Source organism: Macrobrachium nipponense, chromosome 9 (assembly GCF_015104395.2).
Source record: "Macrobrachium nipponense isolate FS-2020 chromosome 9, ASM1510439v2, whole genome shotgun sequence".
In the NCBI taxonomy this organism is placed as follows: Eukaryota; Metazoa; Arthropoda; class Malacostraca; order Decapoda; family Palaemonidae; genus Macrobrachium; species Macrobrachium nipponense.
The window spans coordinates 7,978,328-8,005,099 of record NC_061110.1 but is presented as its reverse complement, the minus strand read 5'-3'; the positions used below and the strand labels follow the sequence as shown (position 1 = coordinate 8,005,099).

Genomic DNA, 26,772 nt, shown 5'->3' with positions numbered 1-26,772 from the left:
TTGATTGCTTCTATGTTAAGACTTGTGTTTGTACATTTTTCAGAAATAAATAAAACAAATTTTAGTAGTTTCTTTTTTTTAAGTAATCACTGATTAGAAACTGTCATTGATTGCATCGATGTTAAAACTTGTGTTTGTACATTTAACTTCACAAACAAATAGATAAAATTTTTAGCAGTTTTTTTTCAAGTAATCACTGATTAGAAACTGACATTGATTCCTTCGACGTTAAAACTTGGGTTTGTACATTTTTCACAAATAAATAAAACTAATTTTTAGTAGTTTTTTATCCAGCGTCCTTTTTCATTCTTCGATTTAAAACAGATTATAATTCATGATATGAAGAATCCAGTTGTGTATACACAATTCATGGTGAGGTTTGTCACTGCATACCATAAAGAGATGCAAATAAAAATATTTTGAAGGCCATAGTAGCAGAATTTGAACCCTGATTCGGCACAACAGGACAAGGTCGCTTTAGTCCATCTGACCGCAGCGAACACTCAAGAGGAACTAACCATGGCTTTTAGAAGCAAGTTCTAGCAGACCATCAAACTAGGGCAATGAAAAATGGCGAGAAAAGTAATATTTGTTCTTTATTTACAAAAGAGAGAGAAAAAAACACGTCTTATAGAGACAAACAGAAAAAAATATTATGGTGACCTGCATCATAATTCTTAAAATTAACGTGAGGCAGAAAATCAAACAGGATTACCAACCTACTTCGTTAGCAAGTATTTACATTTCAGAATTCATTTTCTGATTAGTAATAAGTTACAAGCATTACCTAAATAAACAATATAGAGATAAATGGATTTTCTCAAATCTTGAGATACCACCAACTTGCGCAGAGCATTGCTAGAAGAAATATACACGTTCCATAAGTTGGTAATCCTGGTTAGAGGGTGGTAACATGGCATCGTATCTTGTATACGAGACAGACTTAATCTAGGAATATTTTCTTAACGTTTTGCATAAGTATCTGAATAACATCTTACGGTGAAACAACCTTAGACTTTGTACATTGAGATGAGTTCAGGTAAACGTTTGTTTCGTTTAGTTACTAAAATCGTACTAAAGACATTGAAAAAAATTGTTCCCTATAATTCTCAACATACAGTCACCTCATATGCCCATTACTTCTTAGTACACACACTGTTCCAAAAAGAGCTTACACGACGACTCTACAAAAAAGGAAAGGAATATTTTGATTCAATTTCCGTGACACGTTACAATACAAAACCATCAACAACTATAAATATCAACAGTAATCATACGAGATACAGAAACATATTCTCCTTGAGCAAAGGGTTTCCTTCTTTCAAAACAAATGAAGGCGTTTTGTTTACAGGCATGAGTTTCGAGGACAACTTCCTATACATATATATTCATATATTCCGGACCTGGAGTGAGTGAGGAGATAAATAGAAGCTATGTACAGTATATGGCAATGGCATCAGCAATGTTCTATCTGATTTTCGAACGATAGAGGTGTGTGGGGATCTACTAAATCAATTGATGCGCTGCAACTCGAAGATATTGTTTTTAATGGTATCCTCCTCAGGATCCTCCCCTGGGAATCCTTCGGGAGCTGCTGCCTCGGGGAAGTTTTTGATGTAGTCCTCTGAGACGGGTGTCTGTGCCACTCGCGTCAAAGGCCTCGTCTTCTCCGTCAACGGGCGTTGCAGGACTGGATTCTGGTGGGACTGTTGCAAAGCCTTGCCATTTCCTTGGCTGGTAGAACCGACGACAGTCGTCGGTTTTGCTGAACTTGGAAATAATTTAGCTCTGGAGTGAGCTCTCCTGGTCGTGGGTAAGGGCGAGCTGCTGCTGCTGCTGCTAGTGACGTCTTGTGACTGACTAAGAAGGGATCCAGTGTTGTTTTGGATGAATTGGGAGCTCTTGGTATGGTGCGATTCCTCTTGCGTCTTCGAGGAAGACGATGACGAGGAAAAGGAGGAGGAGGAGGAGGAGGAAGACGTAAATGTTCCCCCATTTTGATGGAGAGTAAAGGTTCCTGGAATGTGCTGGCTTGGGAAGAGGCGTTGGAGGTGGGGTGGGTTAGTCGGTTTCCTATCACGTCCAGTGGGTGGAGGAACTAGTATTTCATCAGGTTCAGATGGGGGGTCATTTGTGTCATTGTTTGCAGGTAGGTTAACTGAGGCAACGACAAAAGGCAGGTTAAGATGCGTCATAACAGGTAGCATGTTTAGTTGGATTGGTGCTGGGGATTGGTTAAGCTCAGTTTTGTCAGTTATGGTGTTACTGGGGGTATCAGGTTTTGGAAGCGTGAGGGATTTGCCTGACTGAAATTGCTGAAAGGGTCTGGTTTGGTCCAATGAGTTAATAAGGTTTTGTGAAGCCTGCATCTCAGAGAGAGTCCTGCTCGAGGTTAGTGGGGAGGGGCCTGGAATGAGGTTATAAGTTAGCCAGTAAAATATTAAAATTGAAAAGTACAAAACAGTCAGTTGCACATTTTCTTACACTGAAGGTCTAACTGCTACTCCAACTTAGGTCTAGTCACAGGTGTCATGCAGAGAGGCAGTATCAAAATATGGCATTATCATTTACCAGCTGTGGGGTTAGTTAATGGGGAAGTGGGTCTCGGGCGGGAAAGGCGTGTACCAAAGGGCAGGATGGGATCACGTCTTTGAGGGAACACAAAGTTATTTCTCTGTGGTGAGACAAAAACGGACTGACCACTCGTGATTGACTTTGCGGAACCTCTGACGTCTACGCTACTGACAACGTCGCTGGAAAACAAAAGAAATCTCATTAGTGACTGTCACAAATACCACTTCATATCATTTTGGTTTAAATGTTAATGAATCTGACACCATTTAATTTGTGGAAAGCGGTAAAAATTATGTTCTCTGTCAATGAGTTAAAATTCGTGACCTGTTCTGTCTGACTGTCTTGTATACTTGAAATATGTCATACCTATGAATACTGAGTCAGTTATACTTACTTCTGGGACTCGTCAGTGGTCCCTGAAAGAGAGGCCTCACTGGAGGTTTCCTCTTTCTCTGTCACTTTATCATGGGACACTTCAGAATTACCGTCTCCCAAATCCTGTTTCTTTTCCTTGCTAACTAACACTTTTGTATCATTACTAACTTTGTTTTGTGAATCTCCTTCCTTCCTCAAGTCACCAGCAAGGAGTACGGGTGAAGTTTTCCTATGTCTGGAGGCTGTGCGATTTCTCAGAGAGAAGAGGCCAGAATTCCACTGCCTAACCTGGGTACTCTCTTCGTCAACAGGTGACAGTGTGGTAGACGTTACTGGGCGACGGGACAGGGGTCTGCGCAAACGCTTGCGTCCGCGGAAACGAGGCTTAATGGTCAAGGAGGGCTTCTCTGTCGAGAGACCAGACTCCGGAGTTGTGGTCAAGGCTGTTGATGTCTCAGTCGTTGTTGATGAGGGCTTTTCTGTTGCTCTGTAAGTCTTTAGAGAGAATGTCCATGTTCTGGGCGTTGGCTTTTCAGTAGTAGTAGTAGTAGTAGTAGGAACACTGGTTGTTGTTGTTGTGGGTGTTGTTGAAGGGGTAGTGGTTGGAACAGCAGTAGTAGTGGTAGTAGTAGCAGTAGTAGTGGTAGGAATAGAAGTAACTTCTGTAGTTGTAGGTGGAACTGGGGTTGTAGTTGTCGGTGGTTTTACTTTGTTTAGCAAGAGATCGTTTTGCTTAGAATCACCTCTGTCTCTGTTTCTCCTAAGTAGTGAATTACCCAGGCTACCGTTAAGATTAAATGCACCTATGTTCCTTGCAGGCCTGACGTTCTCATTATTAACCCTGCCAGAGCCTACAGGCTGCTGGTGTGGAAGACCGAAGGAAATTTGCACTCTCTGACCAGGAGAGGAGTATTCGAAACCTGAGGAGTCGCTGTTGAAGGGCTCAAAGTTAGGTAAATTCAAAGGTCCAACTGTTGGAGGTGTATTCCTCACGGGTATTGGTCGGAAGTTTACGCCACTAACATCTTTTTGACTAAAATCACTAGACTGACTGTTGACTGTATTCACAGTCTGCGACTGAAGCAAGCTCTTAGCAGTGTTTGCACTGCCTGTTCCTAGTGGAGTCGAGCCACGGACATCCACTACATTACCAAGAGGAGCAGCACTGTAAAATGATTGGGTGTCATCAGGAGAGATTTTCTACTTTTTTAAGACTCAGAAACAGAATTATGAGAAGAGGCTGAATGATACAATGGAATAGATAGAGTAGGATATGCCTATGACTTTTGCAGCTCGTGCAGGAGTATATAAAACAGTCTGCTGAAAGGTTGTGACCTAATGAGTGAACCTTATGAGAAATTTAAGAGGCCATGCTCCCCGGAATCGTGCATAGTGAACCAATATTGCTACAGCATTCTCTTGTCGTGCTTCCTGAAACTCTAAATGTATATATATAAAAAATGAAAAATTCGTATGCAAAGAAATGAAATGAGAATTCATGCTTACGTGCACATTCGATAAGATATATTAATGATGATACATAATCTACAGAGTGACAGGAAAATAATATTAGAACTTGTAGACAGCTAGAAAAAATCTCCTTTTTTATAACTTTTCTCTTATTTTTCTGTTTGGTCTGCAGATAGGTGCATTGATTGCAATTCGTTTAGTATTTTGGTTTTATAGTATTGTCTTCTTAGGGAGATAAATAATCTTAAAAATTCAAATGTCTTTCCTTTTACTGTATAGAAAAGGAAATCAATAAATATAGATTAACTCAGTAAATATAAATGGTTGCAAGTAATGTCTTTGCTATATAAAAGCGCATGAAAATCTCTAAATCTACAATTGTAAAGGGCCATGATGCAATCTAAGGCAGAAATGGATGCCTGGAAAGTGACTAAATCAAATCAAAGTTTACCAATTTCATTCACATTCAAATGAAAAATTCTAATGTTCCCCTTGCAGATGCTTCAAAGATTGTATGAATTACGGTTTGAGAATGTGCTGAAAGAGATAAAAAAAATTCCACAGAATTTGCTGACATGCATTGTAAAGGAAAGTTGGAAGGGTTGGTTGGAGCCGGACCATCAGGTAAATTAGGTTTCTCTTAAAATCTCTTTTGAGCGAAATGCAGCGAAGTGTTTTGAGTATTATTCACTTCTGTGCTGGTGTCCTCATGGTTTGAGTCACAAGACGCCTCGTCAGTATTCCTGAATTTTTTTCCAAAGACATCTTGAGCTTTCTTTTGTTAGTAATGTTTATCTATAAATTTTCAAACACACACAGTAACTCAGGAATGTTTCTGAATATAATGTAAATGGTCATTTGTGCATTCACGGGTGTGAAAAAAAAAAGAATATGTATTTCATATTTCCTAAAATATAAAACAGAAATTTACAATAGTCTGTATTGAGTTGCATGTCAATGGTCATCAATGCCAAAAGAATTTACTTTTAATTTTATCAGAGATTTGTTCCCCTTAAATCCACATGCCAAAATCGTTAGATTTATTAGTTATGAGTATTTCAGATCCATATAAAAACTGAAATGATCACCAAGAACAAATCTCTGAAGATGGCAGAGCTATATTTGGTTTTGCCGAGCAACTTTTTTGAAGAAGTATGTCACTGTCTAGTTGAAGTTTAATTGCCATTATCCTATTTCTAATTTATAAAAAACATTACTCTTAGTAGACAGCCTATGTATGCCAGCTAGGTTACTTGAAGGATGAATTTGCTAGATTTGCTAGTGAAAGAAGCTAAAACAATGAAGTTGATCTTATCACTAAGAGAGCACCAAAACTCTTATTCATTTTATTCAGGCTTCGACTTTTGTTATCATTGTGTCTCTAAGCAAGGGCTGTCATTTACGATACAGCCCCTCTCTTTCTTAATGAGGCACCATTTTGTTAGACACAATAAGATTTAATACCAGAATCTATGAACTAAAATCCGTAGCTGAATAATAGACTGTCTTTACAATGAATGAGTTAATGGTTTATGTATTTAAATCAATACAGGGGACTAGCAGTTAATGAAAGCATCAAATCATACTTGGTTCATCGCTCTGTTAGTTGTAATGTCAATATGCAACGAAATGTTAAACTACATACAAAGAAACAAAATGATGAAGATGCTCATGAGGATTATTATGATTTCTTGTACGTAGTCATATATAGGCATTGTACTATATATATATATATATATATATATATATATATATATATATATATATATATATATATATATATATATATAATACATACATATCATAAGAAAGTAAGCTCACAAAACTACTATATTAACTGTTCACAATCGTATATAAATAGTCATACAAAATACAGTAGTCTTACTACTTATTACTAGGTTATTAACCCATAAAAAACTTTTTTAAGCATTAATTCAACACTAAAGAATTTAGACTGTACGTATGGGCGAGAAAATCTATAAAATTAAACAAATCTATCATTTAACTATCATTTGCTACAACACATGAATAGGCAGTTAAATACAGAATTTAAATGCAATGTCACAAAAAGATAGTTTTACCATAAAAAAAAAACTGTTACATTCACAGCAATTATTTTATACGATGAATGAAACAGCCCAGAAAATGTTTATAAAGTCATTTCAAGTTCATAAAATGGAACCTTCGAACTGGGTAAATGTCTCTTCTGAAAAAGCGAACTATACGCAGACCAGTCAGAAAACAGTGAGCATATTTATGTAAAAGATTAAATGAATGAATGATGAAGATAAGACTTCTTTTATGTCTATATCTGACAAAAATGTCTGATAATCTCAGGCAATAAATGGTGAAGATACGATATATCTTGTCATGTCTATAAGTGAGACGAGGATTTCAAATTCAAATATTTTGGATTTAGTCTATTTCAAAGAATTTTCGTTAACATCCGCGTAAGGTTCTTGTTTGCGAAGAGACATCTCCCGAGGAAACAAAAAGGCTTAAATTCAAGAGAGATCTGAGTTTAACTCACCTGTTGGAAGGAGGAAGATAGGACAACTGAGGGGGCGTCTCTCTAATAATTTGCTGGAAGGACCTGCAATACAGAGGGAAGGAAAATCAACATTGGGTCAGTCTTCTGATGCAAGTTATGTTTTTAACAGCCAAGCCCATACTACTAAATATAATCCTGATTTATTATTGAAACCTTAAAGCTTAGACTATGTATATATCAGAAAAAACTGAAAAAAAAGTGGCAGCTGAATCCATTTTTTGTTGTTGTAAACCACATCAATGGAATGTTCACTTATCTTGTCAGTCAGGTCAAGCTTTACGTCCATGGGGGAAAATATCATCTTCACTTACATTTGCTGCTTCGTCTCCTTCTAATGATACCTACCTACTGGTCAATTTAGGGAAAACAAAAATGAATAGTTAATGGTCTCACTCTCTGTCACTCTGTCTTCATTATTAGACTGGTAAAATAATAATAATAAAAAAAAGGTTTGAGAGGAAAAAGTCACTCTGGGAAGGATGAACGTCGTGTGGGAGTCAAATGAGCTACTTATCCGTCTTCTTACGCCGCTGAAGTAAACGAACTTACGGTGCAAAGTTGTCTTGGACTACAACTGCTGGTTGGGCTGGGACGTCGACAGAACTAAAAGAATTAGAAAAGAATAAATGAGTTTTATTACTGCCACAGAGCTCTTCATCTTTTTTTATAGCACAATTCTCGCAATATCTTTCTCATATGTAATCTGACATCTTGGAAATTGAGGATAAGAGTCAATCACTTCAATAAACATGACCCGAATCGTTCAGTGAATGAGTAGAGTCTATTAGTAAAGCTGGCAATGAACGATTAACAACTTAGGCTTTCTGTCTTGGATGAGAAAAGTCTTGCGGTCTGACTTACTTGAATGGGTCGTTGGCTACGTCTTGAGCGCTCGAAAAGGGAGGGAATTCAGGGGAGGAGGAAGATACAGAGAAGGAGGAGGAGGCGGAGTCTGCAAGTGGCAAAGAGCTCATGTCTGGAGTTTTGACTTGGGCGGAAGTCGAGGTGATTGAAATGCCCAGAGAATCTTGCACATCGGCAGATGAGAACGAAGAGTGCAGTAATTCTGGCTGCGACACTTGATTGATTTGAGGCTCAGAGGAAGAGACCTGGGTTACCTGGCTAATGCCTGTATCGCCAAAGGTCTCCCCAGTGAAAGTGGGACCTGATACAAACTGGCTGTTTCCACCTGAAAATTGTTGCTCAGAAGAGAAAGTGTTATCGAACTGAGGTGACGTAGCTCCCAGTGGGACACCAATGGAACCTTGGTTGTTACTGAATAGATCCTGACTGTTAGCGAAGGAATCTTGATTGTTGATAAAAGATCCCTGACTGTTAACAAAGGAACCTTGATTGCTGATAAAAGATCCCTGACCGCTTGTGAAGGAATCTTGGTTGGTGATGAAAGATCCTTGACTGTTAGCAAAGGAATCTTGATTGTTGACGAAAGATCCTTGGTTGACGGAGAAAGAATCCTGATTGCTAAATGAATGAACAGCCTCAGGTTGTGAGATATCCTGTATTTGTGGCTGGGATACAGATATTACTTGATTATCAACAGGGCTTCCAAAAGACTGACCAACAAACGAGATTTGGTTATTTCCCTCTGTGAGAATGTTAGTTTTGGAGAAGGACAGATCTGCTGGGATAACCGACCCCTGTGAGCTTTCAAAGTTAGAGACTGTTCCTACTTGACTATCAAGAATTGTCTGCTGTGGAGAAAAAATGGTCTGTTCACTACCTCTTGCGAATGATCCAAGGTCTTGAGATGATGATACAACATTTGCTTGAATAATGGAGCTGCTCGGATTTGAATTAGAAACTGCAAATCCTGCCTGACCAAAGTTTTGACTTTCTCTGATTCCAGAAACCGAGCTTAAGTCTGGTGGCGAGTAAGACAATAAGTCTGCTTGAATAATAGATGCTTCTCCACCATGAGGTAGACTTTCTTGCCTAATATCAACAGTTTGTCCACTGGAAACAAAGGACTCTGGTTCTGAGATAGATGAAGACACAAGTTCAGCATTGAATATTTGGGCAGGAGGTTGTACTGCTGGGCTACCTTGACTAATAACATTCTGTTCCACTCCAGAGATTGACTCAAAAGTGGGTGGTAGTGCAGCAATTAACTCTGCAGGAATAATTGACCCACCAGATGTTTGTGAAAACGACTGTTGCTGATTCTGGAAATCATTATTACTGAACTGGGATCCTTGAGCTGATGTTGCAAACAATGGAACTCCAAAGTTAGCAGTAGAAGTTAACACTTGATTATCCTGAGACTGAAATACAGAGGAATCTTGTGAAGTAGACACAGAGACAATCTGTGGGTCACTTACAGACACTATCTGGGGACTACCTAACGAGACAACCTGACTGTCTCCAGGAACTCCCTGGCTTGAGCCAGTAAACTGGGGTGTCCCAACGTCCAGAACACTGACGCCACCTTCAGTGATCTGTGATTCAAAGCTATGGGGCTGGGCTACTTGCAGACCTCCGTGTGAGGATGATGTGGGAGAGGAATGAGTGATGCTGAGCTGTGGAGGAGCGATGCGGTTTCCGTCAGGCTGAGTCACTGTCACTTGGCTGAGGGTACATGCAATGATGCAATTAGCATGCATTTTACTTGTAAGTCCCACATCATGGGCACCATGTGTACAGTCTACTTCCACCAAATAATGAAAATTATTTGTATACAGGTTGAGTGCGTGATAAACTTGTAAATTGAAATTCAGTGCAATTTCCAGGTTTTATGATAACTGGTTTTAGATTCATTACATTTCAGCTATCAAACATCTGCACTTCCTGCTGACTGTTGCGATTCATTTTTTTTAAATGAAAGCAGAAAATCCTAATTTCAATATGGAAAGAGTATGAAAGTGAATACCTGGAAATTGCCACATTGAATATCAAGATCCGCATCTCAAGATATTCAATATAGCAATGATTATGTAAAAAAACATGCCAAAGTAGACTTTGCATTCACATACGCTTAATATTCAACCAACTATTACTTCGTGCAAGTGCCAAAATTTGTCATTTATATAATTACAGTGTCAAACATGCACATTAAAAAACTTTGCAATTACCACAGAGCACAACTAAAATAATCAAAGGTCATGATATCGTTTGCTCTAAACAGTCCGTGCTCAAGAAGTTTTTCTCACTGGTATTTTGACAGTAACTGAAGAATGGAAATTTGTAAAACAATACAAGGTTGATTTAACTCTAACTTTTTATGCCATTATTAAGTCTGAAGTAACAGGAAATTCTGAAAATGGGATGTTATATAGTGGCAAATTGTAGTACAACTGGTGTCACAATGCTCTTAACGTTTATCAGGTGCTTTAATGAAAGAAGATTGAATTGAAGGTATTGTGTTGGAAGCAATACAGTAAAATACTCCATTGCTATGAACTGGTATCTATGTGGAATGCTTTCTTATTTTGTTTAGTGTTAGTATAAGATGTATAACTTGTTTAGTGAACACCGATGTATTGTTACTGTGCTAATATTTGTTTAGGAAGAGATGAATGAATTTGTCACTATTTTATCCACACATATGGCATCTTACCTCGTCTGCTGCTGAAACTGGGGCTGCGAGACTGATACAATCTGAGGCTGGGAGACAGAGATAACTTGCGGCTGTGACACAGAAGTTAACTGAGGCTGCGACACGCTAAGGGGTATCCCTGGCTGTGCCTGTCCAAAGCTTTGGTCTATAAACTGCGGCTGACCAGCATTAACGACATTCTCGTTAACATTCGGGACGATGATTGGTGTGAAGCCTTCTTGAATCTGGACTGTACCTACATCTGTTTGGGCTCTCGGTTGCTGAACACCGATTACATTCGCATCAGAAACAGAAATTGATGCAGGTTCCCCAACACTGACAACCTCTGGATTACTTATGGATACAAACTGGGAAGGACCAGCTGTGCCCTCATTGGATGAAATGAACTGAGGCTGACCCACCTCTACTACTTCGGAATCTGTCAGTCTGAACATAACATCATTTGGGTTGAGTGGAAATGAATCCACAAGAACTCTGCAAAAATGGAAGAAGGTATAAGTTTCATATCAACTGAATGCTTCCGTAACAAAATTTCTCATTATATTCACTTAGAAATAAAATAAAAAGTAAATCATTATGACTCTAACATTATGAGTATCATGGGGTTAACTTTAGCATGCTGTTAAAAGTTATATATCTTTAGTTCCATGCAAAAGGAATGAGTGTGCAAAACATATAAGCATTGGAAAACTTTCCGCCAAACACCCCCAACCTTCTGTCTGGATGATCTTGGAGGTTGATGCTTTTTCCAAGAGCATCTGCTACAGGACTGTTCTGCCTTTGGGGCTCAACTTGCAGCTCCTTGAGAGACGCAGTTCTGTGCTGATGTTCCAGGAGGGATGTCATCGGGAAAAGGATGAAGGGTAAGAAAGCTTCAGAGGAACTGAACTGCAGTAATTTTTGTGCTCCTTCAGCCGGCAGGAAAACGGGGACATTTACAATAGGGAAAGGTATGGGAGCCATTATTGCGTTACTAGGTGGTACAAAGGCCTGCAGGAGACTGATGTCTATAAATGCCGATGCTGATGAGCCCATACCTTGATCTTCTGTCTCTGCCAAAGGTACAGCTGCTGTTGATTTTAGAAATTGAGAATCATGAACAGCAGGTTGAGATTTAACTTTTTTCTACCGAAATCTGCGTTGAACCTTGGGAACTCTGGTTATTTGAGAAGTCCAAAGTGTTGTCACCTTGCCCAGTAACTAAAGATGAAATCATTTCGTTAACATTGCTTTCCATGATGGCCTTTGAAATGATTGCAGAATCATCAATTGTCATGAAATCATTTGTCATCCCGCTAGGCAATTCTTCATTCAGTAAACCATCATCAACACTATGACTAAAGCTACTTAAAGTGTCAGAAATGGTACTGCTAACGGTGATGGAGTTTTCGTTCATCTCTTGACTAGTATGGCTCCGTGTTGAATCTGATGCATTTAGATTCCCTGATTCAGTGACGGGAATGAGTTGCTTTTCATTGCTAAGAGCAGCGAGTAGTAAAGTTGTTAATGGATTGCCAGTTGGTTTAGGTGTAAGTGCATGTTCTTTTTTATTCATGCGTCCATCCATACCTGAAGAAGAATGTTCAAACAACAATTCTGAACGGGTATTTCCATTGTCAGGAGTCACTGTAGTGTCCTCAAGATGAAACAGCGCCTTCTCTGAAATTGCAGCGGCATCTTTGGGGATGCTTAGCTGTGGATTATTGACCAATATGATTTTTTGGTGCACTTCATTTGAAGATTTGGTATCATTTACTGATGAAAGTACCTCCACTGCAGTATCGAGAGATTCTTGGAAGCTGCTTGGGTGAGCGTTTGTAAACAAACCATCAGCTGTCATTTGAGAGAGGAGAGCATCTAAAGATATAGAGGTTGAAACTGGCAAATCATCCTGCATATTGTCAATGATTATCATAACATGTTGACTATGATTTGCATTTAAGATGGGATCAGCTTGGGACTCAAATATTGGGAGCAATGGGGAACCTGTTACCTGTGGGATATCAAGTGCCACCTCCACAGACTCTGTATTTGCTGGAACAACAGTTGTTGTAGCAAGGAATCCAGATAATTCATCTTCATCAATAACTAATGGAATATCAGTTGTTACTTCAACTGTCTCTGGAGTACTGAAAGTTGTTGTTGCTCTCTCCAGAGGTTCATTTGTACTGGACATTGTATTAACAACAGCATCAGGTGTAATTGTTTCAAATTCCACTAAATTCTCTTTCATAAGATCGGTAAACGTCTCAATAACATTAACGGAAGGATCAGTCTGGAATTCTTTAGTTACTTCCATATCTGGTTCAACTGTGCTCGTAGTTTCGTTTTGGGTCCCCTCCAAGTTACCCTCAGTGGTCACTGCTGCCATTATGTCTGCTAAAGGCATAGGTTCTCCCACAATTATAATAGGTGGAATAGTCTGCAATGTTTCAGTTATTGCCATATCTAAAGTTTCAGTCTGACTTGCCGCCACATTACTTTCAGATCTTATTTCCGCCATCATGTCCAGAGACACAGGTTTTTCCACTAGTATGATAGCTTGTTCCCCAGTCATTGTACTTGGTTCCTGGGAAATACTTAGCAATCCCTCGTCTATATTCTCATCAAACATCTCTGTAACCGCATTTTCAGTTGTGGTTGCATCATCAGGAAAACTCTCTGTAGTACTCGGTTGGATCAACTCTGTTGTTGAGATGATTAAACGTCCAAACGTTCCCAAATCTACATTGATAGGCTGTAGGTATCTGTTGGTTTAGGAAAGGGGTTAATAAGGGGCTCAAGAAAGGCTTGTTCCAGAATGCTTTCCAGGCCAGTTAAAGTTTGGTGATTATTGTCTTTACTGGCAAAGAAAGCATCCAATAAACTGCATGAAGTGCTTAGTGGATTCTGAGTAATTTTAGTAAGCTACAAAAGTTGCAGTATCTACAATTAGTAGTTAGTTATGGCTATAAGTACTTTAAAGCAAAAGTGTTAGTAATCATCTACCATGCACATTGTTAGCAACATCCAAAGGTCGTTATATATATTTATTTACAGTATATACAGCTCTGTCTTATTCCAGGTGGTGTTAGTGTGATGACAGCGATTGTAAATTCGGCTGACTACGTAGCTAAAAATCTCGTCCGGTTGACAAATATCGATGTAATAACAAAGATAATTGATGAATATGAGTACTTGAAACATTCATTTTTAAGCAAACCGTTACTATTATTCCTTAAGATGACTCTTAGAACCCATATATTCTGATAAGTTAGACAACTAAGTAAATGGCAAACTCCGTGTCTTCAAAATCCAAGTTACAAGAGGAAATAAGGAAGGTCTTGGTATTTACTAAATAGGTGTTAGAGGGAGCAATTTTGCTGTTTTTTTCCTAAATAAAAATCTATGTTAGGTGTATGTGTTCAAGGATTACTCTTTATTCAGAATGATCCCCTGCTTTAAAGTTTCCACATACCAAAAAACACTATAAAAATATTATAGAAATTAATAGTGTCAATTCATTTTTCCTATGTCAATCATGCGTATACTTCGAACAACCTTTAAAAAATCATTTTCCCTTGTGTTGTCATTATAGAAAAACCTTTGCTTATAAGATTATTAGCTTTTGTTTTGTTTTCATTGTGGTTATACCGATTCAATCTGCCCTAGATTACCTATAAGCCGCCAATGCTCTGGAAGATATGCAACAAATTGGTTATTAAATGTGAAATGTAGAAAGCTTTTATCTACAGGATGCAATCTAAACTAAGGTTACTATAATAAAACTATCAGCACGATAGTTTTATTAAGGTTATTAATTCTGCGTAGCCTTGCACACCATTCCATTTTACTCACGCTGGTGTAATGAGTGGCTCCGGTGCATCCTGTGGCGTCAGAACGTTCGTTCGAACATCTACGCCTGAGAGATCTAGTGATGCTGCTGTTGGGACTTCTGTTTCGAGAACGGGTTCTGGGAGCTCAGTGCCAACAGGCGCCGGTGCCTCAGTTTCGAACACAGGTGCTTCAGTGTCTAGAACAGTTACTGGGACTTCTGTTTCTACAATAGGTGCTGGCGCCTCAGTTTCCAAAGGCTCTTGGGCTCTTGTGTCGATAAAGGCATCAGTTCCAGTTTCGAAAACTGGTGGTTCTGTGTCTAGGATGACCTGAGGGAAAAGATTGATCGTCAGTCCTTTGTACTGTCTGTTGTATTATAGACTATTACTGGTTTAATAATTAAAGACTAACATCCACGTCCGAAACGGAAATCAAGATCGTTTTTTTATATCTATCTTGTGGGAAAATGGTATAGTTACTTATATTTCTGTATCAAAATAACAAAGGCTCCACCAGCTTTGATTACTTACATTAGCGGCAACTCCTGGCAGCTGATTACCCAATGTCACCACTTCTGGTTCTGTGGATTTGTGGAAAAAGAATTAATTACACGGAATTTTTGTACTCATTGTAAAAGGAATTCGATGGTAAAAAGGATGGAGAAAATGAATCATGTGTCAATGGAAATTCTTAAAGCTGATAAGAAAAATAAAAATTGTCTCACAATTTTGATGTGAGTGGAACTACCATTTTAATAGGAGCAATACTCCAGAAATATAAATATGACATAAATAAACAGTACTTGAATATGCATATTAACCAGACAAAAACCTTAAACTATTGACTTACCTCCTTCATCAACGACGAACACTGTGTCAGTTTCAATAACGTCACTGGAAACGATCGTAGTCAGTGGAGCATCATCTGACAAAAACTGAAGGGTGTCCAGAGTGGTGATTGGATCATCCATTACCCGTGGGTCACGTCCACTTGCCCTGGAAGCAAATGTGGAATGGAATGAGTCATTCTTTTGACAATGAAGTTTCCTCTGCGTAGATCACTCTCGAGACTAGATCTCGCAGCGTCTGAGATGGATTATGAAGAAATTAGAAGTGCTGGGACAGTCAAGATTATTACGATAAAAGAGTCGAGACTGGGCTGGTCTTCGGAAGCTTGAATTTCAAGTCAATGGCCCCCTGTGAGCTTGTTCCATGTGAACAGGTTTCATCTACTGAAATAATATATATGCTATTGATAATGTAGTAAGGATGTGGGGGGAGGAAGATTGATGTAGGCTTAGGTGGAACCTTTTAGAGGCATAATTTCAAGGAGGCAAATGATTAAATGGATTGAAAAAGCGAAGTGGGATTTGGAGGGGAAGGTTGTAGTGGAGGAAGATACTTCCGACAGGAGCAATTGGAGAAGATGTATCGAGGCAAACAGTCCCTTAGCACAGGATCAGATCTTTCTAAATCCTAGATAAGTAAATGAGTTCCATGGGGTTGTTACTCGATCCCAGAAATTTATTGTATTTTTTTATGTATTGTTTTATAGTTTAGAATTTCGTAGTGAGACATTTTTGCTCATTTAACTATACCATTGAGCTGAACATACCGTACAACAAGATGATGTTATTCGTGATCATCATAATTTATATATATATATATATATATATATATATATATATATATATAGATATATATATATATATAGATATATATATATATATATATATTATATAGAATGCCCAAGACAAGGAAAATCATATTGGTCAACTGAAGTTACTTATAAAGAGAGACATTAAAAATTATCGCTACTTTGTCAGATTCTTTATCTCTTATATACCACCAGTATCCAGAAAATAAATAGCAAAAAAGGGTTCTGGAGCAGCGTTAGCAATACTCAATACTTACGTGTCATCGACAATGAATATTGTTCCATCATCTGCTGGTGCAGTGTTTGTGGGTGCCAATCTGATATCGATAGCTGGCCTGAAGAATACAAAATTTTTTATTCGTATTTTGAGTCATATCTTCTCAAACTGGGCGCCGTGGCACCAGACAGTGCTTAGGGATGCCGCAAGATTATCATGAATGTTGTCTTAGCTAGATCATATACATACAATATATATATATATATATATATATATATATATATATATATATATATATATATATATATATATATATTTCTCTTTTATAAATGTTCATTGAGATGATCTACTACTAAACATAGCCAAGACAAAATTCATGAAAATCTTACCGCACCCCTAGGCCTTGTCTGTGGCACCCCAGTGGCATCCAGTTTGAGAATCACTGGGTTAAGGACATGTTTGGTTTTTGTTGTAAGTCAAGACTACAGCAGATAATAAGTGTCAGTAAAAGAATTATATAAAAATCTTCCAAGAAATGAGTGTAACTCTCATACTACCATATCGCCACGAATGAATACAAACAGACAGAGAACCACTAAGGCTTAACCACTTACGCTGGCGGATAGATATCGATGGGGGCTGGAGGACTGGTCACCCCAAGTGGATCCTTTGGTGCAACTGGAACCACGGGAGCGACAGGAGCAATGGGAGCAACTGGAACTACGGGAGCGACAGGAGCAATAGGAGCAACTGGAACAGGAGCGACAGGAGCAATAGGAGCAACTGGAACCACGGGAGCCACAGGAGCTACTACAGGCATGGGGACCCAAGGAGACTGATCACAGGCTTCGCAATCAGGCTTCACGGGAATTGGAGGATTCGGAGCAGTTGGAACGACAGGGAGCGAAGGACCTGCTGGAACGGCGACAGTCTGGGCAGGAGCAAGGTAGCCAGTTGGAGCTACCGGTGGGGGAAGGAGAGGGGGAGGCACGGCGTAGTTATCTGCAGGGGCGGGGACGTTTTCCAGCGGAAGTGGAGCCACGGCAGGTTCCAGAGGGAGAGGAGGAGGTGGAGCGTAGTTGCCTGAAGGTGCTGGAGCAGTTTCCAGAGGGAGAGGTGGGGGGGCGACGTAATTGTTTGATGGAGCTGCGGGAGGAGGTGGAGGAACATATTCTCCATGTCCTCCAAGTCCTCCTCCTCCGTGTCCTCCAAGTCCTCCTCCTCCGTGTCCTCCAAGTCCTCCTCCTCCGTGTCCTCCAAGTCCTCCTCCTCCGTGTCCTCCAAGTCCTCCTCCTCCGTGTCCTCCAAGTCCTCCTCCGTGTCCTCCAAGTCCTCCCCCATGCCCTCCAAGTCCTCCGTGTCCTCCAAGTCCTCCTCCATATCCTCCTCCATGTCCTCCAAGTCCTCCTCCATGTCCTCCAAGTCCTCCTCCATGTCCTCCAGAAGGAGCAACAATGATATCAATCGGTTTGGGAGCTCCATAACCTTGATTTATTTCGACAGTGGGAGCTCCGTAGGTAGGAGCTGGAGCCACGGGAGCCTGGAGGGGAGGACCGTAAGACGGAGCTGGAGCCACGGGAGGAGGGAGAGCAGGTGCCACTGGAATGTGACTGTGAGCTTTTGGGGGTCCGAAGCCGCCCTTGGGCACTGAGCCGTGTCCCTTCCCAGAGGGAGGAAGAAGAGGAGGAGGAGGACCGTAATTTCCCGTTGGAGGCTGTGGAGGGGGCCCATAAGAGGCCTTTGGAGGGGGTGGAGGGGGCCCATAGGATGCCTTGGGAGCCTTTGGAGGGGGTCCATAGGATGCCTTCGGAGGGGGTGGAGGTGGTCCATAATTCCCTTTAGGAGCCTTTGGAGGGGGTCCATAGGATGCCTTCGGAGGGGGTGGAGGTGGTCCGTAGGATGCCTTAGGGAGCCTTTGGAGGGGAGGTCCATAGGATGGGGCCTTTCCGGAAGGGGGGGGAGTGTCCATTAATTTCCCTTTAGGGAGCCTTTGGGGGGGAGGGGGTGCCATAGGATCCGCTTCGGGGGGGTGGAGGTGGTCCGTAGGATGCCTTAGGAGCCTTTGGAGGTGGCCCGTAGGATGCTTTCGGAGCCTTTGGAGGTGGTCCGTAGGACGCCTTAGGAGCCTTTGGAGGAGGACCGTAGCCGTGACTAGGGACGGGTGGGGGAGGTCCGTAGGACTCCTCGCCTTTGCCGCCACCTCCTTTGCCGCCACCTCCTTTGCCGCCAAAACTGAAGAAGTCCTTGAATCCCTGAAAGATGTCGAAGTCGAACAAGCCACCTCCACCTTTCCCTTTTCCTTGGCCTTTCCCTTCTTCAATAGGTGGAGGGGGACCGTAGACTGGGGCTGGGGGTGGGCCGTAGACCGGAGCCGGGGGTGGGCCGTAGACCGGTGCCGGGGGTGGGCCGTAGACAGGAGCCGGGGGCGGACCGTAGGCGGGTGCGGGCGCTGGGTAGTCTCTTGCTTGGGCATAGTGTCCGATGAAACGCGACTCGGGGACTCCTGAGGTTCCCGCCGCCAGGGCTATTAATAACACCACCTGGGAAGAGAGTTAGGAAAAGTTTAATTCCTGAAGGATATTGACGACGAATGATAAAGACTAGATAAAATACAACTACAAGGTAATCCGTGTGAAGAAATACTTGACGAAAGCCACTCGTCAACAAAGATATATTTACAAATGAAAAAATACAGCTAACAAAAAAAAATACAAATAAATAAATGTATATTTACAAATATAAACAAATGTATATTTACAAATAAAAGATACAAATAAAAAATACACCTACATATGAAAAACACAATAGCTTCAACGTTCCCCCTATCGAAGAAGACTGCCTGGTTGCAGACAGACCAGACCCAGGAACAGCAACAAAAAAAAAAAAAAAAAAAAAACACGAGAGAAGCTTTTCGGAACCGGAAGACGAAGCGATTGACGCTGGGAGTTTCACCCTACGTTACGACACTAATGGAGTACCGCTAGTAGTACCACTATTACCCGCAACTCTTCTTCTTCTCTGTCACAGACCTCCTAACCCCTCCTCCCAGCCCCCGGGGTCTTCTTTTACAGCGTCCCCCTACCCCCCAACCTCCCACACACCCAGGGGGCGATCTGAGTGTGATCTTCACTTTCGCTGTGTCTGGAATTTGGCGCCGGGAATGATGAGGCAATTGTTCGTGGGGCCAATGTAACGTAATTGGCGGGTAATACTTCCATTTCTATTGTGATTTTCGTATATTATGAAGTCTCAGTTCCGTGGAAAAATATCGTATTGCTTATTGATGCCGATTGACGCTGGAAAATACTAAGGTTAATGGCGATGCCGATAAACAGTAATAGAGGTTACGATTTTTAACAATTACGAAAGATGTCAGGCTATAAAACCCCTGACTATTGATTGATCGTTGCTTCTTTAACGCGTATCCGAGCCGCATGCGCCTTCATTCCTTTGATGATAGTGACATTAGTAAATATGAGTAATAAGGGTGAAGATGGTACTGATAATATGGTCATGTGTCGCTATTAACCCAATATAATATAATATAGATAAACAAATAAAAAATAAGTGAATGAATAAATAGTTCCTATGCTATCACATACAACTTCCCTTATTCCAACTCGCGTTCGTAATTCTTACGAAAGAGAGAAAGAGAGAGTGAGAGAGAGAGAAAAGTACTGTATGGAACAGTAAATCGCAGAAAATGCCTTTACTTATTCAGCAGATAGTCTTTTTTTGTTTTCATGAGACTTCGCCTTTGGACAATTCAAACTCTTATTCTTCTTCTTTCCCACTATTATCCCTACATTAAGGGGTCGTTTGCCTGATGCGCCTTCTCCACTGCCCTCTATCAAAGGCATCATCAGGCATGGTTTATAGTTTGGCAAAGGGGGTTTTTACGACCTCATGCCCTTACTGTCATCAACTACAGTCACTGGCGGTGGGCCTAGTCTTTTACTGAAACGCACGACTGCGATGCAGCAGTTTCCACAGTTATCGGCGATGGGCCCAGCCTTTTATTAAAAATTACGGCTGCAAGGCCGCAGTTTCCACAGTTATTGGCGGTGGGCCTAGCTTTTTACTAAAACGTACAACTGAAAGGCCGCAGTTTCCACAGTTATTAGCGGTGGGCCCAGCCTTTTACTCAAAAGTAAGACTGCAAGGCAGCAGTTTCCACAGTTATTGTCGGTGGGCCCAGCCTTTTACTCAAAAGTAAGACTGCAAGGCAGCAGTTTCCACAGTTATGGCGGCGGGCCCAGCATTTTACTCAAAAATAAGACTGCAAGGCAGCAGCTGTCCTTCTAGCCGCCTTTTACAACACGCAGGACCTATGGTGGTAGTATTCCAACACCCCTACTACAGGATCAATTGACAATGCATATAACACATGGTTGTTGAATCTCATCAAAGGACAGACACTAAAATAACAGATTAACGTCCTCAATCATCAATCTTTTCCCATCCAGTCCCTAGCGAGGGATAAAAAAAAAAAATTGCTGAAAAGGTGGGCTAAACCTACTCATTGCTAATTTACATCATTTCTGATTATATTCAAACCCGCTGTTTAGCATCGTATGTCATTATAACTGGGAGTCTCAAACCTGGTTCGAGTTTGTATGTGGGATCTAGTTTATCATATTTGGCACCGGAGCAGCTAGAATTTCAGTCTGGCTGGGTGTGGAGGGGAGAGGAAGCAGATTTTCCAGAGCAATTTGATTTCCAATTAATTTAGCGAGGAATTTCAGATCACATTTATTCCTGTGTTTTTGGGGATTCTTATTACATGCTTGTTTCCACTTGCCAAAATCTCGAGGGGTAGGGATAGGGGAGACCAAGCTACCGTCTCCTGGTCCACCCTGTCTACTTACATTATTATTATATTCTGACTCTAGTTTTTCCCAAATCACAAAAACACATCATACGCGACGCGCGACAAACTGCTTGTGGGAAATACAAAATGAGTCTGCAGAAAGCGCGCGCTTTCAGCCTAATTTCGTCGCCACTAACCAGATAAGAGAGAGATAACGAACCCTTGCGAAAGCGAGCGGCCAAAACTACCGCAAAGAAGAAGAAGAAAAAGAAGAAGTAGAAGAAGAAGAAGAAGATGAAGAAGAAGAAGTAGGGGAATGAGGAAGGAATGAAGAACAGACTTGTGAAAGTCTTCCGCTATTAAAGATGATAAAGAAAAAAACTTGATACGTGAACAGCACAACAAATAAAGTTTTGCCGAAATAGAAAAAAAAATGATCATCATGACTTTATTTTTCTTTATTCTTAACTGCGTCAGCTGTTCGGTGTGTACTAGCTGCATGTGAGTGAGTATGAAATGATTTTATAGCGTAGAAAAAAAAGTTTCGTAAAGTAATAATGTTTTCAGATGCGTATTAAATTAAATAGACTATACGGGAATCACTCATGAGCAGATTTTGTAAAATACTAAGAAAAATTTTCCGAAAGGTAATGACATTTTAAAGTGAATTTAGTGACTCGATTTAACAAAGATATTTTCGAATTATGTGAAGGGTATAAGAAAATTATATTAGTTTAGTTACTTTTAGGGAAGGATTTAACAAAGATATTTTTAAATTATGTGAAAGGTATTAAAAATTTATATTAATTTAATTACTTTCACGACAAGATTTAACAGAGAAATTTCCAAGTCTTGTTAAGAGTATTGACATAAATAAGATATATATAATTACATTTATGGCAATATCTAAATAATTTCCAAATCATGTGAAGACTATTGACATAACTCAAATATGTTTAATTACTTTTATGGCCTGATTTAACAAAGACATTTTTAAATCATATGAAGAGCACTGCCATAAATTAAATATTTTTAATTAATTTCATGACCAGATCTAAATCATTTTCAATGTGAAGAGTATTGACAATGATTAAATAACTTCAATTACTTTTATAACCTGATTTAACAAAGAAATTTCTAAATCATATGAAGAGCACTGACATAAATTAAATATATTGAATTAATTTCATGAGCAGATTTAAATAATTTTCAAATATGTGAAGAGAATTGACAATAATTAAATAATTTTTCAATTATTTTTATGACACGATTTAACAAAGTAATTTCAAAGTCATTTGAAGACTACTGACATAAATTAAATATATATAATCATATTTATGGTAAAAAAAAATTCAAGTAATTTTCAAATCATGTGAAGAGTATTGACAATAATTAAATGTTTTTTAATTATTTTTATGAAAAGATTTAACAAAGTAATTCCTAAGTCATGTGAAGACTACTGACAGAAATGAGATATGTATAATTACTTATACGACCCGATTTTAAGTAATTTTCAAATCCCGCGAGCAGTATTGACAATAATTAAATTATATAATCAAGTAATTTTCAGAGAAGTGAACTGACGCAAATTAAATATATTCAGCTACTTTTACGACCCGATTCAGCAAAAAAAAAAAAAGGAATTTCAAAATCATCTGAAGAGTATTCACACTTATAGACGATGAAAGATCAGGGAAAAAAATAATGTCTATTTGTTCTATACAATCTATATCTATTTGCTATACAACTGCGTTGTCACTGCGAGGATCTGATAATAATTGCGTCCACTTAGGCTGACGTGACTACGGGGTACAAATGACGTTGCTATAATTAATGTCAGCTTGACTGCAGGGGAGGAGAGAGACCCATTCCTACCATAAAAAAAAAGCTTCTTAACAACAGATGGAGTAATTCCCCTTTTTTTAAATCTCAAAGCAGAATATAATTTTCCTAATTGAACGATTACCTCTGTCATCATGCCACTGGCTATGAGCAGATTTGTTTCAATGCATTGTATTAAAATTTATAGAACTTTGTATTTTTCCATTTCTTTTCTGTTATTGGTTTAGGATATAAGCCTTCAATTACGTTGTTGTTGTTGTTGTTGTTGTTCTTACTGTTGTTCTTGTAGTTAAGTTAAAGATACAGCAACTTCAGGATATGATATTTATGATTTATTTATTAGAGTGAAAATGTAAAAAAATAAATAATTTCCATGTTAAACAGCACAGAACAATGAATTCCAATAAAATATAACGTATCTATTTTAATTTTCGTCGGTGAAGCAACGCTCTATTCGAGTTAGCTGGAGGTCGGATCACGCCTTGTTTTTATTCTTGTGGTAGGGGAGACGTGGACAGTGATTGTTCTCTGGACTGTCTCAGAAGCTATCCTTTCTTAATGAAAAATTTATTCTTATAAAGGGAGGAAAATGTTATATCATTACTATTTGTAAAAGCTAAACACAAATGATGCAATTCATTGATGTAAATGCGAATTTGTAATGCACAATAATAATAATAATAATAATAATAATAATAATAATAATAATAATAATAATAATAATAATAATAATAATAATAAATTCACAATATCGTGATTAAATTTTTGAATATTAATATCCACAGCAATATCAATAACTCATTACTTAACTTACTGGGGAAAACAATCCCACAGTTATGTAACCCTTCAGATGCATTTGGTGTGCACTTAACTCCGTACTTAACTCACTGGAGAAACAAATCTATTTATCCATGTATCTGTTTACTTCTCCTCTCGTCCAGATGGCCACAGGCACTTTCACCGTCATCGTTAAAGCCATTTCTTTCCTCGGAACAAAACAAGGCGTTTCGAAACAGAAGTAGGATGAGCACGTAAGAAGCTCTCTTGCACGAACAAAAGGAGGAGGAAAGTGCACGACAACCGTCCCTTGAAACTGCAAGCAAGGCACATTCACGTGCACGCACGCAGGCAGGCAGGCAGGCAGGCAAACACGCACACACATATGCGCACTTGTAAGGAGGGAAACATCATTCACAACCTGGAGCTTGAGTTATTGAGGAAATTGTCTGAGTTGAATCTAGAGGCAAGCACATTCACACGCACGCACGCGCTCAAATGCTCGAGCTAAAACACACACATACCCACAGACAGATACACATACGGGCATGTAAATGTAAGCAGGCAAACATTATTGACGACCTGAAGCTACTAGTAGATCGAATGAAGGAAATGTCAAAATCGACAATGGGTTCACGTTCTTTATCTAAAATACTTATCGTTCGTCGGAGCTCTTATCTTTTACCTCTCATCTTACCTGAAATTAAAAGAAAACAGAGTTAGATATCGAGGAAGTACAGAGGAAACTATACAAAAATTACTGAAAATCTTCGAGAATGTGCTCCAAGGAAATTGAAGAGATGGAGAATCTTCAATTTTCGAAGAGAACAGTCCCACTAAACAAATACCCCAATCATGATACTCTCATTACTTCACAAAATGATTTGAGTGCGCAGTTCTATGAGGAGGAGAAATGAATATAATGTATTTAGACGTTACAAACAGAAGGATAAGCCTGTAAATGGAAGAGAGAGAGAGAGAGAGAGAGAGAGAGAGAGAGAGAGAGAGAGAGAAAGAGAGAGAGAGAGAGAGAGAGAGAGAGAGAGAGAGAGAGAGAGAGAGAGAGAAAGGAAAAACTCTGCAAAAAATACGGAAGCACGGGAGGAAGACTTTGATTATGTGCAAGATGTTGGGTAGTTAATCTCGAGAGGTCTCCGTATAGCAGCGCCACAAACCCGCAGCGGCGGATGTGGGAAGCAGAGTGACATCCCTATGGCTTTAGGAGTCTCTCTCTCTCTCTCTCTCTTTCTCTGGCTTTTCAAATGGGTAAACTATAGTTCGATTCCACAAGCAAGGAGACTTCCGAAACGTGAAAAACAGAATGGCAACTCGGTTTAGAATTTCTCTCTCTCTCTCTCTCTCTCTCTCTCTCTCTCTCTCTCTCTCTCTCTCTCTCACGTTTTTCAAATGGGTAATCAATAGTTCTATTCCCTCCAAATATTAATGACCACAGGTGCCTCAACAAAAAAGAATGCTCCTGAACGGATACAATTGTGGCGTGCCGTTTAACCAGGTAAAAGATGATTCTTTCAATCTCTAGTTCCCTTGTATACACCATTTTTCCTCTTCCACTCACCCTACGAGAGAGGAAAGTAAATCTAAAGAAGATATTGATCAGAGCAGATGACGAAATCCTCCCAAGAAAGCATCTCCCGTGACGAACCATGAGGTCACGGCGGTGCATTGACCATCTGACCCAACATTTGATTTCGAATTTTATTGGTAGTGAAAAAAAGACTGTATGGTGAATCTTATAAAGTTATAAAAAGCCACCTTATATCTCTTTCGAGTTTAGGAAAACGTATTCTTCAGGAAAATTCGGCATGGAAAAGAAAATGAATAAATTTTGGAAACTGAATGAATAAATGCATTTTGGAAAATTAATAAATATTAGCAGATGGTGTTTGAAAAAAAAAAAAACGAGGAAAGTAGATATTGTCCAGGATAATAAGATTCCTTGGAGTTTCCTGGTATCCTTATTATACAGACTGTAAAAGGGTTAAAACGAATGTTTTCTAAGATGTTTCCGAGAAAGAACGTATTGTATTATCAATTTAGTATCCTTAATGTAATATTAAAGAAAAGACTTTCAATGTAATCGATATTTCAATGCAAAACACAACGTTGCCTAAAAGAGCAACGTTCCATCAACGGGGTAATTTGTTCTAAGGGGTCCACAATAATAAAAATGTTAAAAGTTCGTGTCTAATTCATAAACATTTTATAAAGCTTTCGACCCCTTCTCTGAAGATGAACCCAAGGAAGGGTTCGAAAACTTTTATAAAGTGCTTATAAATTATACACGAACTTTTAACATTTCTATTATTGTGGACCCCTTAAAACATTTTATAAACTCTCGTGATAGAGAGTTTCTACCAACCAAAACGGGGTAATTATTATTCCTGGCACCAGAGACTGTGTTGAGGTAGTTTCACCTTGATACAACACCTGGTTGAGTGATATTATGTAATTTAGCAAAAAAAAAAAAAAAAAAAAAAATTTGAGGTGAACTGAGGTTTGTTTTAGTCTTGCTTCAATTTATCATATGTAAATAGCTGAACAGATGACGAGATTGCTCCAGTCATACATCTGTCCTCAGTGGAAAGAACTCTGAAAAGGTGGAATAGGCCTCAATATATGAGAGGGTAAAAGTTTCGAAGGTGACATACCTCTTTTTGGAAAGTAGAATAAAAAGAATGATGATATTTTGGGGCCAATTGGTTTTCTCAAAGAACGAGACGAATAAAATGTGTGGGTGTGTGTCAGGTTACTTCTTTCAGTTCGCCTATGAAATGTCACATTGCGGATAAGATATGCAATTTAAAAAAGGGGGTTCCAATCACCTTACATCAGACGAAGCAATAAGCATCATTTCCAAAGACACTAATCACGACGTATGCGCGATATCGTCTCTCGTTCCTAGCAGAAGGCATTCGGTATACTCCCCGAGAGAAAGATATCTCCTACACGCGTTCCAGGCCCGCTCATAGCCTTTCCAGAACCCGCCGGCCGCTATGACCGGCATCCGTGCCCTTCTTTCCTTTGCAGGACTCGGACCTTTCACAAGGAGGAAGCGTAGGATCCCCCAAGAAAGGCCGATTTCGCCCTCG

At 39.5% G+C, this 26,772-nt stretch overlaps 1 protein-coding gene across 1 annotated transcript in view; it reads right to left on the bottom strand.

Moving 5' to 3' along the window:
- Positions 1-578: 578 nt before the first annotated feature.
- LOC135218609 (mucin-2-like) overlaps positions 579-26,772 on the bottom strand; it is a 60,372-nt gene continuing 34,178 nt past the window's right edge. The window contains 13 exon segments of the mRNA XM_064255038.1: positions 579-2,479; positions 2,572-2,753; positions 2,969-4,114; positions 6,950-7,012; positions 7,520-7,573; positions 7,832-9,556; positions 10,545-11,018; positions 14,382-14,689; positions 14,891-14,940; positions 15,210-15,355; positions 16,274-16,351; positions 16,848-18,239; positions 18,241-18,773. Coding sequence (XP_064111108.1) covers positions 1,512-2,479; positions 2,572-2,753; positions 2,969-4,114; positions 6,950-7,012; positions 7,520-7,573; positions 7,832-9,556; positions 10,545-11,018; positions 14,382-14,689; positions 14,891-14,940; positions 15,210-15,355; positions 16,274-16,351; positions 16,848-18,239; positions 18,241-18,773 — 7,119 coding nt within the window. The 3' untranslated portion in view covers positions 579-1,511.